Consider the following 13,590-nt stretch of genomic DNA (forward strand, 5'->3'; position numbering starts at 1 on the left):
AAACACTTGGCCTTTCTCCATTACTTTCTTGCTCCTACATTTTAAGCTCACGAGAACACGGCGAGTTAAGCATATCATCAAGATTGTCTCTTACATAAAATCTTTAGCTAGGCTAATATTTGCAGCTCAAAACACTGCCATGTCCAAAACATGCCACGTTAGTTCTGGTTAGAATAACAAAACAGATGAGTAAGATAAGAACCAGAGTGTTCCTATTTATTGCAGCCAGAAAACAGAAGCAGCTGCTGACACGTAGGAGAGGAGCAACTCAGACAGTTCTGTTGAAAGAACTGTAACTTACGAATTCAGTAAATTCAAATAACAAATTAATCTAGACTTAGATCATGACTACACAGAAGTTTTGAGTCTACTTTGTAAGACGGCATTTTGAAAGCGATTTTTTTTATTTTAAAGCAAACTAAAGAACCAAACACCAAAAAACCCTGTAATTTTAACTGAAATTCCGGATTTTAAAATTCTCTCCTTTTCTATTTCCTCCCCCGTTTTTGGCAAGTAAAGACGAGTACAGCTTTCAGCTTGATGCGAATTACTTTCACTATCACACTGTCAGGTGCCTGGTAAACCACTGGAAAAAAGCCCTGAACAATTACAACACTAAGCTGGTTTTAGAACAAGACACGCAATTTCTTTTAGAAATAAGAGTTTAAAAAAAACACAAACCTTTTGTTCTCTACCATGTACGACCTGAATTAATTTCTAACATCTTCTATAAACCTTCATCGTTATGCAGACATATAACAAACATGAAATGTGGCAAAAGTCGACAAGTTAATTTATTACAGTATTTAATCAACAATCTATCATGATCTTCAGAAAAGATAAACTAGAAAACAGATTCTCGTTCTGTGGAGAAGATAAAAGTAAATGGGAAACTCTGAAAGTGTTCCAGAAATGCAAATGCATACATCGTTCGTGCTAAAGGCAACACCAGCATTTTCCCTTAAATGAAGCAATATATAAACATGTAAGAACAGGGAAGCATTTTTCTGTCAGCAGAAAACACAGAAGCATTGCCTGTGATGAGTAAGTGAGCGATCAAACTAAAAAGAAAAGAATAGCAATATGAACTACACAGTGCTAAAAATTTTATTTTTGATGTGCTTGGATGCCTCAATCGATAATGGCTCTAATCTAAAAACAATACTACCTAAAAACAGTGCAACTTGTTTGATTTTCTACACATTCATCATCCATAAGTCTGACATTGTGCCACCTTTGTATTCCCAAACCTCCACATTAGGCTCCTTGCATTTCCCACACGTTTCCCAAATACTTTACACATTCAGTTCAGCTTGTTCACATCTTCCTATCCATGCCCTTTAATTTCTTTTTCCGTTCTCTCCTCTGTCACTTTATGCAACTCTCATGTCAGCCAAGCACAAGACAGCATACTATGGCTGATCTGGAACCGCAGAGTTTCTCAGCAATCGGTAAGTATATATTTAATTCTTGATCTTGTGGGCAGAACAGAGGAAAATCCTTAAGCCCAGGTTGCAGCCTTTTATTGAGGAGACTGGAGGAGGGAACTCTAATTTCCATGTCTTACATTTTCACACAGCAAACACATTTGGAGCTTTTGAGATCTCTACCTTACCTGTCATTGGAACTGGCCACCAAACTCCAAAAATAAATGCAAGGAAACAGAAAAGCAGACTGCACGATCCGTTGTCTCTTAGGTAACCAAAGAAAAATGCTGCCCCTTACTCAGCAGCTTTTGCTTACAGCAGCCAAGTAATCAAAAAAGGAAAACAACACTGTTTTGAATATAACTACATCCATTGTCTACCTGGAAATTACAGCTGCTACTCTGAGCTGAGTGTTAAGTCCACCTCCCATTCATAATTTCAAGGTGGGAAAACACTGTGTTAAATAACCAGTGTTAGAACACCTAAGCTCATTCTAATGCTTTAGCACTGCAGACAATCTGATGTAAAGCCTAAAGTTTCCATGACCAACAGAACTGCTATTTGCTCCCTCGACAAAGGTAAATTTCATAGTTTGAAATCTATTTTTCAGTACGCTTCACATCTGTTAAGCATTGAGGTTAACAAGAAAAATGGCATGGATGTTCATTATTTCTTAAATATAAAATTATACAACATTCTTAAAAACCATTCATCCTTCCAATCTCAATAATCGCTGTGGTTACCCACTGCCCCTTCTCCAAGAGAATTACTATGCTTCAACTGCCACTGCTTAAGATAAACATGCAAATGTTTATCACCTCTCTTTTGAAAACTGGAGTATTGATAAATTGGCTTTAGGATCCTGAATTCAAACATTTTGAGGTTATGACAAGAATCCACTGCCACAGCAAACATACAAGTGGGCAATAAATGCCAGTCGCTGATTCGGTTTCGAACAATTTAATGTCTTAATAATCAAAAGGAATGTTAGCCAAGCTGAGGAAAGATGCATGGATGAGTGATAAGATAAAGTAATGTATCTTCAGTGAGAAAGAACGAAGAATAACTCATTCTTCCTGAAATAAAAGGTAAAAATTGCAATGCACCTCTACTTGGTGACAGCCAAATGGATTTCAGGAATGTTTTCTGCACTTTTTCTAAAATGTAGGAGAAAATGAGAACAAAACCTAGTTAGTAATACAATGCAGCTGTAATAGTGGCCATGAAAAAACATATTTTGGGGTGTATGGATATACCTTTCCCCGGAGGGATAAAGTTCCTTATACCCAATTTCTGGCATCTCCAACCACAATCCTGATTTTGCTGGGCAGACCACTTTTTCATCACTTGCTCTTCATACAAAAGCGTGCTCTGGAGTTACCATTCTAAAAGGCAAACAATAACTCATTTCATAGCTCTTCTTCAAGTGTGGATATTGAATTCTAATGTGTTTCTCAAAGTCAGAGAGAAGTGGGACATATGAAAATGTGGGACGAGTAAAACCCAGGCAAGGCCCCAGAAGGTGTCCAGCAGGATTTGAAGCAGTGACACCTCTTAACTTCTGGAGAAATGGACAACAGCCGTCATGTTGAGGAAACTGCTTCAGCTCTTGTGGAGCTCATTTCTGCTCTCACATTCCCCAGCAGCAGCTGGAGTTAAAACAAAGCAAAACAAACAAAAATCCACAACTTTTTTTTTGCTTTATGTAATGATTCATCAAGATAGTTGTATCTTTTTGGAGTATGATGAGTGCCTAATTACAGTGATTCAAATCTCTTGTCACCTGCAGGCTAGACTACAGATAGCAATGGTTTTTAGTCAGAGCTGATAGTGATAAAGAACTTGACACAGCATGCAATGGTTTGTTAAGCATGATATATGCTTAAAACATCAGTATTAAAAACATCACTCCCCTTATTAATCTAGCCAGGAGGAGGAAGAAATCACATGATTTCAAGTTCAAAGTTGCCAAATCCCTTCTCCAGCAGGAGAACATGCTTGTCTGATCACATTTTCAGGTTGAATGCATTGTCACTCCATCACCTTTACCCACATTCCGCCCTGCTTTGAGCCTGTTTGCTTCTGTCAGCTCTTCCATCTCCTAACTTTTTGCAATTTCTTAGTTCTTCAGCTTACTATTTTTCTCCTTTGAAAACAGTTACATGCTAGTTGGGCCCTCTAGTGAACATTGATGTTAATGCACCATATGTCCATGATAAACATTCCCAGTGTTTTTTGCATTTATGTTTTCCCCTAGTAAGAAACTTCTGAAAGAACAGCTGCTTTGCCCATGTGCCTTTCACAAGCGGGCCCTATGTGTGCTCATACAACCTCAAAAGAAGCACAAGCTGAGCGATGGCCACACTGGTTGCACTGTCACTTACTATCAAGACCCAGACTCAAGGACTCAGCTCCGTGAATGGGCTAACCCCCCTCAAAAACCTGCATCAAAAGCTCAGTGGGAAACCTGAGGGCTGAGGTCAGAGAAGCAGCTTCCTCACCAGGAGCAGAAGCTCAGGAATGAAAACCGCTTAACACTTCAAACACTGCTCCTTTATGAGGACAGAGATCTGCAGCATCCCCCGAGATCAAAAGGCTACAAATGGCATGTATGCACACACACACACAGATCAGGTGTATGTGGGAAATGGTGAACAAACTCAGACCCTAAAAACGTGATCAGCTACAGCATAAATCAGAGAGCAGCACTCTCACATCTCACAAACCACGCTGTGCGCCTTGAGCCGATCTCAAACTTCAGCATTTAGAAAACGATCTCAATACTCCCATATCACTGATTTTAGATTCTTCAGGTACTGTTTCATGTCCATTAACATAATTATTCATCTAATCTTGAGCCATTTACTTGTCTTTCACTTTTAGTTTCTGCAGATAAAAAAGGACCTCGCTAACAGGCAAAACTGGAGATGGTTAAAATGGTTTAAATAAAAAGCTGCAATTAAATTTAAACAGATTTGTGATGGCACCTAAAACATTTAGGTTTTTAAAGGAATATTTAGGTTTTTAAAGGAATATTTTAAAAATAGGGTACATAATGAAGAAACCCCAAAATCAGACAGTCAAAGCTCCCAACAGCGTAGGGAAAAAAAGAAATCAGTGACGTAACAAAGAAACCAGGCATGGCACAATTAGTATGAAAAATGTCAGTATTATTCCTATTAATTATCAATCTGTTGTGCATTTAACTTCACTAAGTGAGATCTTTAAATTGATAAAAGCATCAAAGATCAACAAGCATAGATATGAATGTCCTTTGTAAGAATATCTGCTATTTACACCGATGAATCCTTTCAGTAATAATAATGAAGGAGAAGCCCAACAGAATAGCAGCCTAACAGTAGAGAAAAAGTTGCTCATTTTGTTGGAACTTCCAAGGTTACTTAAAATCCGGTCCACCTCTCGGCTGTGTCACACTCAATCCAGATTTCAAAAGAAATTACGGAAAGGAAGATCCATATGTATTTTAAAACAGATTTTAAAACAGCTTCTGAGAGTGAAGGCCTTCCCAGTTTTGGGGAGTTAACAGGCAGCTGTAGATGTCCCAGAACACGAGGAAACAGCATACAGGTGAGCAGGTTTTCCAGTAAGCTTTGTGTTATCTGACAAAGCAAGGCAAGGCAGAACCAGTTGGAAGCCTGCTTTTCCCTCACTCCAAGATTAATTTTAACTCTACTTCCGAAACTGTCACCAGGTTTTCATTATCACTTAAGACGTGCATATGATTTGCAATCAACAGACGCGACAAAACGTGAACAAGCTTCAAAAACCAGGGAGTGAGGGGCATCAGACTGTATCTCTGCCCCTTAGTTCCTTCATTCCGCTTGAAAAATAACCTCGTTTAAAATAAGGCACATTTATTAGAACGAAGATCCTCCTGTGATTAATAGGCATTAATCTGGTGCTACAGGGATGAAACCCGTCCTGCCTGATTTCTAAATAAAACACCGTTAAACTGTTATCCCTGCATAATGAAGTAATGACTGTTTATGGTTTCTCTGTGACTTCTAGCAGTAAGACTTCAGATGTGGTCGCAGAAATCATAAATCTGCTTTGTTATCTAGAAAACAGAACAATTACAGCAATTTTCTGCTATTACAAGCAATTGTCTTTAATTACCCCAATATATTACTTCATTGTCTGAAAAGACAGGATGTCAGTGTGAATAGCATTGGTTTGGCAGCCCCAAATTATCAACAACCATCAAAATGGTTCATGCTTTTTCTCTTCCCTTCCCTGAAGACAGTATCTGAGCTTTCAAAGCAGGCTGACTTTCTACCTTACCATCACGCAAAAAGAAAAACTGAAGTGGAAGGAATCAAGCAGATAACTTTAAAATCGCGAGTGGTTTGTTCATGGCTTTCAAGCTCGTTCTTTGCATTGTGCATATCCTTTAATTAGCAATCATTTCACAGCTCGATCCACTCTCCCTAGCAACTCATTTCTCATTTGACTCCAATTTACAACAAAGGGAAGTGGCAAAATAATAGAAACAATGGTACTGTGCAAGCAACCTATTCCTTGCAATAACTCTGCTGACAGCAATGCAGGGACGCCTTAAAACAACATCGGCCAAACACTGGCAAATTTCTTGTTCAGAAGAAAAATCATTTTGGCAAAAATGAGAAACACCAACCAACCAAACACAAAAAGATAGCAGCTACCCACTGAAAAAGCCATGAAAATCAAACAAAACCGCAACACCTCGCTTACACATCTTGACTGCCTCATGTGAACTTGGGCACTTACAACTAGCCAAAGCCTTTGTCCTGGTGCTTGTAACTCTGTAACCCACGTATTCCCAATAAATTTTTATCATTTATAAATCTTACAGAATGGTTTCCATCACAGAGATCGTATTTGTCATTTTTAAGCAGTTCAAAGATTAATTAGTTACTGTTAAAAACACATTCATCCTATGCAATTTGCAAGGATTTTCTCTCCAACCAGAGCACTGACAGATCCATCTGTTTAGCTGCAACATTTGTATTCTTTCCATTTCTCTGGCTGTAGAAGAAATGATTAAGTTAACTCATACGTGCAAGTGTCATGTTCCTCAGCAGTGGCAGTGCAAAACAAAACAAGTAAATTGCTTCAGCTGTGGGAAGCAAAGTTAAGTGATTTCTCTATTTTTTAGAAGTCTTTATTTTACAAAAGTATTTTCTGGCAGATCAAATATTAGGAGTTCTCTTTTATATGTATATTCTTTTTCCCCAAAATCTTTGAGTTGGGTTTACTCAAAGTAAAGTTATGGCTGCTGTTATACCTCTGTGTGATACTTCTTTTTCAACTACCTTCATGTATTAAGAGAGGCAGCAGTATTTTACCATCATCACTATTTGTTCCTTCAAAAGAAGGCCATGAATGGTTTCATTCCATTAGTCTCCAAGGTTTCTTCATACTAATCCATGAATGATTAAATTTGATATACATGAGAAAAAGATGCAGAACTTTCACTCTTCTGCTTCCTCGCCCCATTCACCAAGTAGTGCACTTCCTTTCATGACAATAACTTCAATTCAATCCCAGTGAAGAGACTTTCTGAAAAATGAAGTTGGAAATAAAGGCAGAATCACCAGTTTACATAGGCTGGAAGGTGACAGCTAAACATTACTGACACGTGCCAAAGAAGACAGATCAGACAGATCTTACTGCAATCTAAATATTTAATTTCCCTTTGATGAAACGTCAAGCAATCAAGCTATTTTGAAATCAAACAGCCCCGTGAGAAATAAGTTCCACTTACAGCCTGAGCATTTATTACAATTAAATGGCTACTGATTCATTATCAGTCTGACTTTTGTATTCTACCTCATGAAGGGCACTGTTATGAATTGTCCAGTACCAACCTTACACTGAATTCCAGAGGAAGAGACCTCTGTAATCACTTGAAATCAATGAAGTTAACAAGACTACCAACACGTATGGAACTCTGCCAACACAGCATTAATGAACAATCTGAGCTTTCACCTAAATTCTGTCCCAACCTCATTTGCTGACATTCTATCACATAGAATTTTGCTTCACTGTGAATATAGTAATTCTATTTACTAAGGAATGCAACTCTTTCAGGCGCAGGAAGACTGTTCACCATTCTGCTTCAGAGGACAAGTGACACCATAAAGGCACAAGGAGGTGGGCACCTTCCTGCAGCTCCTGAATCACGCTTGCTTCAGGCAACAATGAACAGGTAAGTGCCCACTGAAACACACAGCTCAGGTAAGAAACTTGAAATAGCTTCATTCACACATCAAGTGTTACATTTGCCCCTGTTTAACTTCATGTGATTATTTAATCGCTTAATATGTACTCAATAAAATCATTAGCAAAGAAATACAACTACACAACATTTTCCTGACAATAAAACTGGAGATAAAGCCATATAATATGACTGATTTTGAAGGCTTTAGAAATTACATTAAAACACTAAGTCTCTTACAAGCCTTCCATTTGTCAGAAAAGATGGTCCTGACATTTACAGAGCCACCTAGCTTTCCTCCAAAGCAGAATATTCTCAAAAACTGTACTTCTTAAGAGTTTGGTGATTACACTGAAAAGCTAGATAGCAATAAGACTTTATTGCCCCGAGGTGGACGCCTTACCTTTTAAGAGGTGAATTCAAAGGCAGTCCTCCCTCATTCCTTATACAATGGTAAATGCATCTGCAAAATGGGTCTCACTCTGCCCACACAGAAGTATGGCTGGAAGCAGCTGACAGCAGCTACGATGGAAAAAGGCAGCGTACCAGCCTTCACAGCCCTCAGCTCCCACAAAACAGGGTCAGAGCCCATGAACAGAGTGCCAGCAGGTGCCACTGGTACTCCCAGCACTGACAGAGGGTCTCACAGCAAGGCTGCAGTATTCCAGTACTTTCATTACAGCAAAGTGAAGTTAATTCACCAAGACACAAGCCTAGTATTGCAGTCAGCCTTACAGCAAAGTTTCACTAATTCATATCTCACACAGCTACACTGTACTGTGAGACTAATGTATACATTATATACATGCATACCCAGAGTTGATATCCACATGATGAAGGACAAAAGCATGTACTACACTGCTTTTATCGTGCATCTTAAGCCACATGGAGATCTCTGTCCTTTCAAATTCTTTCTGCAGTTCTTAAGTCTTTAAAACATCTCCCATCTGGTTTGTCAGGCAAGTCACACTGCCACCATTCCACAGGCAGCACTATTTATAAAACTGCTTAGCATGAAACTCTACCTAGATCTGAACAATCAAAATATTGACCTGTGAGTGTTGCTGGACACTCTTCACGTCTACCTCGGTAAAAGCAGAAAGAAGAAAAGTCACCAACAAACTTTCCAACAGAAATGCAGCACTTTGCTGCTCTGCCAAACACAGACACACTTAATCCCAGGATAAGGAATACATGCTAAGGATTCTGTAACCATTTTGGAATTACTCTCCTCTTTTTCAGAAGAATCTTGTAAGCTGAGGACTTGCTTTGGAAATAGCTTTGCTATCAAATAAGGCCTAAAACTAAACTTAAAGAAAAAACAAAAAAACCCACAACAATAAAGGTGCAATTAGAACTTTTTTTTAAAAAAATTAAGTTCACTAACAGGTTTGTCAAATTAATTCTTCCAGACTTGTGTAGATATTATCATTAAGCAACATTTGGTGTTTGCATATGACCTGTCTCCAAGGAGCGCATTCATGCTTGGTTTTGGAGTTCTATACATTTACCAAAGCAATATAAAATACTAAATATTTGTCTTATGAGAAGAAAAAAATGCATAGAATGAGAAAAAAAAAAAGCCTCTGTGGTAACTTTGGGGTCTGACAACTCATGAGTTAGCAATGAAAGCTCTGGGATCAAGTCTTAGAGAGCGCATTGCAAGTTTGAATGAAAGATGACAAAAAGCCACAGTGGCAGTTTCATGTGAGGAAGCTTTAAGGTTAGTTGCAATGTATTTAAAAAGAAACAACATTCAAATAAATTATTTTTCACTGCAGTACGCCTAGTTTTTGGAGATGGAATTAAAATTGGGCTTTCATTTTAGAGCAAGTAAAGCATAATATTAGACTATAATACTGCATGTACTATGGAGATCCAAGTGCCCACGGTGTTGCAAGAGAACATTTTCCCTCAGGCATTTGAAATTTAATGCTTCTTTAATATTCTCTGTTGGATATTGTTAGAATGGAATTTCAAATATTTCCTGCAATTTGAGTTAAAGATTACTGAATAATGCTGAGCAGCAAAAAATTTTTGAAGCATACATCTAAAGCTGGCACAGTAGCTCAATGTCCTGTTGTTTCTTGCTTTAGCAAAATTAATTTCTACAGTCTTTAACCATGAATTCAAGCACCACCTGGAGATTCAAACCCATAATTTAACTGTAGAGCATTTCTCGTTCCCTTGACTAATACACTGAGGGGAGACCCTGGATGTCAGGCAGCTATAAAAGGCAAATTTCATAGCAATACTTTACTGTCTTTCAGATGAGACAGAATGCAACTTGAAAATCATTATCTGGTCTATTACTGTAAATAAATGGGATTACCTGTGAGGAAATGAATATACATAGAATCACCAAGGTTGGAAAAGACCTAAAAGATCATCCAGTCCAAATGGTTTTGTCCATATTAAAAGTACAGACTGGAAGAGTAGCATCTTTCCCCTAGAAACTCCAAACATTCAAAAGGCTTTCCTTCAATTAAGATCCAACTTCTTCAGCATCTGTATGTTAGTGAACCATCATAATAGCTGCTAAAGAACTAAAGGCAGACTGCAAATTAAACCTAAAAAAGAAATGAAGCGCAGTTGTATCATTCTAGAAACAAAGCAGGAAAAAAAAAAAAACCTAACCACACAATTCCCTTTGTTTGATTACTTCACAGGGAAACTTCCTTCACTCGGTGATGCAGCTGCTTTCTTTTCCATCATCTGCATCCAGATTACAAGCACAGGATGCTCCTGATTTCTTCCACAGCCACGGATCCCTTATCCCTACTAGGCACATGCTGACTTGCTCTTTGGTTCCCCTCTATGTCAAGCCTTTCAGTTCCTCTCAGAATGGCCCAGAATGCTGCTTTAGAAAGTACAACTACTGTGACTTCACATGAAATACTTCCTCCACGTCTTCCCAGACTTTCCCTTCTGTAAGGAATGGATTTAAAAAAAAACAAAAAACAAACTTTAAAAACTCTACATTGTAAGCCATTGTAAGGTTTTCACTCCTTGGGTATTTTTATTGACATTGCAGATAATAATTCAATTCTTAAGAGAAATACAATCTGCATACATCTTCCATAGGAAACTAACCTAACACATTAACACTTCACGAGACTTTGTAAAACAAGAAGCAACTGACTGAAGAAGCTATTGTATAATACCAGTAGTTCTGAGATGTTTGTTTAGAAAACACTTCAATTACTCACACGCTTTCAGCTAGCACATTAAGCTACTGGTTTTACTGAGCTATGAAAACAGGCTGGTATAACCTTCTTTTGAATTCCTCAAGAACAGCAGTGCTATGGATATGCCTTGGAAACTGACCACGTAAACAATTTCATAGCGTTCCAAAAATCAAATGAACCAAAGAAATGCACTACAAAGGACATTCTTTTCCCTCCTTCCCTTTACCACCTCCCAGAGGTCTGTGAAAACCTCTACCACCTCAACTCTACTACTATGGGAAGTACCACCTCATTAACTCAAGCTACAAAGCTAGACAACAACCAACCTCTCCCATGTACTGACTTGAGGAAACCCAAACTGCCATGCAGGTGTACAAGTGTCTGTGTAATGAAGAAAAGTACCAAGTTCTATTAAAGGAGTGAAACTAGGAAGACTCTCATACACCAAGAATGCAATTCTCCTGTTCAAAACAATTCAGAAGTTCAACTTTACTGAATGTACAGCCAAGATACTCAAGTCTTTCCTTGTGTCTACTGTTATTTCGCTTTCATGAGGACTCAATACTCTGTACTTGGAAGAAGTGAGAGCAGAAAATCCTCTGAAAATGGGTCAGATGACAACAGATCTCACATGGTTTCTCAGCTTTACCTACAACAGAGTAGTTATTACCAAGCCCCTGTACTAATGCAGCCCCAAGTCAGTGAAGAAAGCCTGCAAGAGCAAACACACCTGAGCTGCACTCCAATCTCCAGAGGCCTGTGTGCATCACACCGAGTGCATCAGATCCACCTACACAGAGACCATCATGGGAGGCTTACACAGTTGGTGTGATCTCTGCCAAATGAGTAACAGGTGTTGGGATCATTAACATAGAAACGAGCAACAAAAAAAAAGAAATCTGGTCACATTTTTAATTAAGATCTGATTTGTTGGTAGTTTGTGAAGATTATGAATAGCTGTTACAAGTGTGCTATGCATCAGGAGGCTCTTCATAGCAGGCATATTGATACATGGCATCCCACCCACCTACTAAAATACTAGAGGCTTTCTAAATGCAATCAGTGAATAATCAATTACCTGTAATTACATAAAAACATACCCGAGCTATTAAAAACAATAGAAGTGAAGCCATATCTCTGAAACAGATTCCACAGACAGAAAGCAAAACTTCTACTTGAGAATGTTTTCTGAACTACAGCAAAATAATTAATAATAAAAATAATAAAAATAATAAAAATAATAAAAATCAGGGTTATTAGCAGAAGGTCTAGAAACACCAGCTTCTTCATGACATTTAACACCCATGCAGGATCACATAGCTGAAGTTTAGAAATGAACACTAAAAAAATTAGATTCTGGCCATTAGAGTGGGGAATATAAAAAAAAGCCCTGTATAAGACATCAGCACTTCATGCACTTACCCACCTTCACTTTTTAAGCCACAATTCTTTTTGTTCTTTCGTATACCTACAACTTTGTCCTGTTTCAAACTCTTGCAGGTTCCCTGTCATCTTAAAAACTGACTTCTGGTCCTCTCAATCTCTTTCCTGGGATAGGCTTCAAAAAGTGCTCAAATTCTACTATTGTTTCTGGGCTTTAAACCAGCAATTATATAGTTGTTTTTTTGTTTGTTTTTTACAAGGTCATAAAGCATTTCGAAGAATTACTTTCACTTTTCTGTATAAAAACTGTAAGCAAGTACGTTTAGAAAGAAAAACTGTATTATACATGGAGAAGATAAAAAAGCTTCCACAAATCATTGAAAATTGGGTATAAAAACTTACCAAAAATAATTCAGCGATTTCTATAGATAGCAATGAAAAAAAGCTGATCCAAACTATAGTTACAGAACACTGACAGCTATTAAAAGAGAATAATTCATTTTAAATTGGAATTAATAAAAACACTTCAACACTACGAGCCTTGAAAAATAATACTTAATCACCACAAGATAGAGATCAAAACAGTTTGAGTATTAATTGCGTTGTTTAGTTACACCAATCTGCATGTTACTTAATGTTAGTGAATGCAAAGTCTGTAAACTGCATTTCAGTAAATACCTGAATGCCTAATCTGTGTGCACAATGAAGTTCATTACTTCTTTTGCACTTAATTTGTTTCCACTTTTGCAGCTTTTTGGCTTACAGCTCTACACAAAAGACATACAGTAATAAAACATGCGAGATTCATTGAAGAAGACTAAGAAAATGACACCGACACCTCACCACCTCAGAAATAGTGGCAACTGAAGATGTAAAATAGCAAGGATATTCTGAGACGATAAAAAAAAATATCCCACAAGGAAACCTGAAGACTGTGAAAACATTGACAGGAAAAACGGCATTAGATTTGGAATGAACTTCTCTGGAGCTTTGAAAAGGTGTTAAGGCTAAAAAATCAGAAAAATAACAAATACAGCACATGCCTTGAGGACAAAAGAGAGCACAGATTTAGCATGCAGAAACTCAGTGTATTTGTTATTCATAGATCCCCACAGCACCAACAATCTGAAGACAATGATATGATTTAACAGCACAAGGAATACAACTGAGGACCAACACATGCTGCCAAAACACCAGAAGAATTTCTATCCAGAAGCAGATTTATTTTAAAAAGCTAATAAACACCAAGAAAAGGAGACGTAAAAGAAAAGATGGAGAAAAGAAAGCATCTGTCCTTTCTTTTGCTTAGTTTTGTATGGTTACATTTTGCTTGGAAGACAAAAAATTCTAACAAACAGAAACACTATTTAAGCCC

The 13,590-nt window shown here is 37.8% G+C and overlaps 1 protein-coding gene across 1 annotated transcript in view; it reads right to left on the reverse strand.

The window, feature by feature from the left end:
• LOC122182159 (WD repeat containing planar cell polarity effector) overlaps positions 1-11,609 on the reverse strand; it is a gene marked incomplete at its 5' end in the record, with an annotated part of 134,427 nt that extends 122,818 nt beyond the window's left edge. Inside the window, one exon of the mRNA XM_042875218.1 lies at positions 11,563-11,609. Within this exon, the coding sequence (XP_042731152.1) occupies positions 11,563-11,609 (47 nt within the window). The remainder of the gene's footprint in view (positions 1-11,562) is intronic.
• Between the last annotated feature and the right edge of the window lie 1,981 nt (positions 11,610-13,590).

The sequence above is a fragment of the Lagopus leucura genome, unplaced genomic scaffold, assembly GCF_019238085.1.
Source record: "Lagopus leucura isolate 7727_CA_CO unplaced genomic scaffold, USGS_WTPT01 Super-Scaffold_73, whole genome shotgun sequence".
Taxonomy (NCBI): Eukaryota; Metazoa; Chordata; class Aves; order Galliformes; family Phasianidae; genus Lagopus; species Lagopus leucura.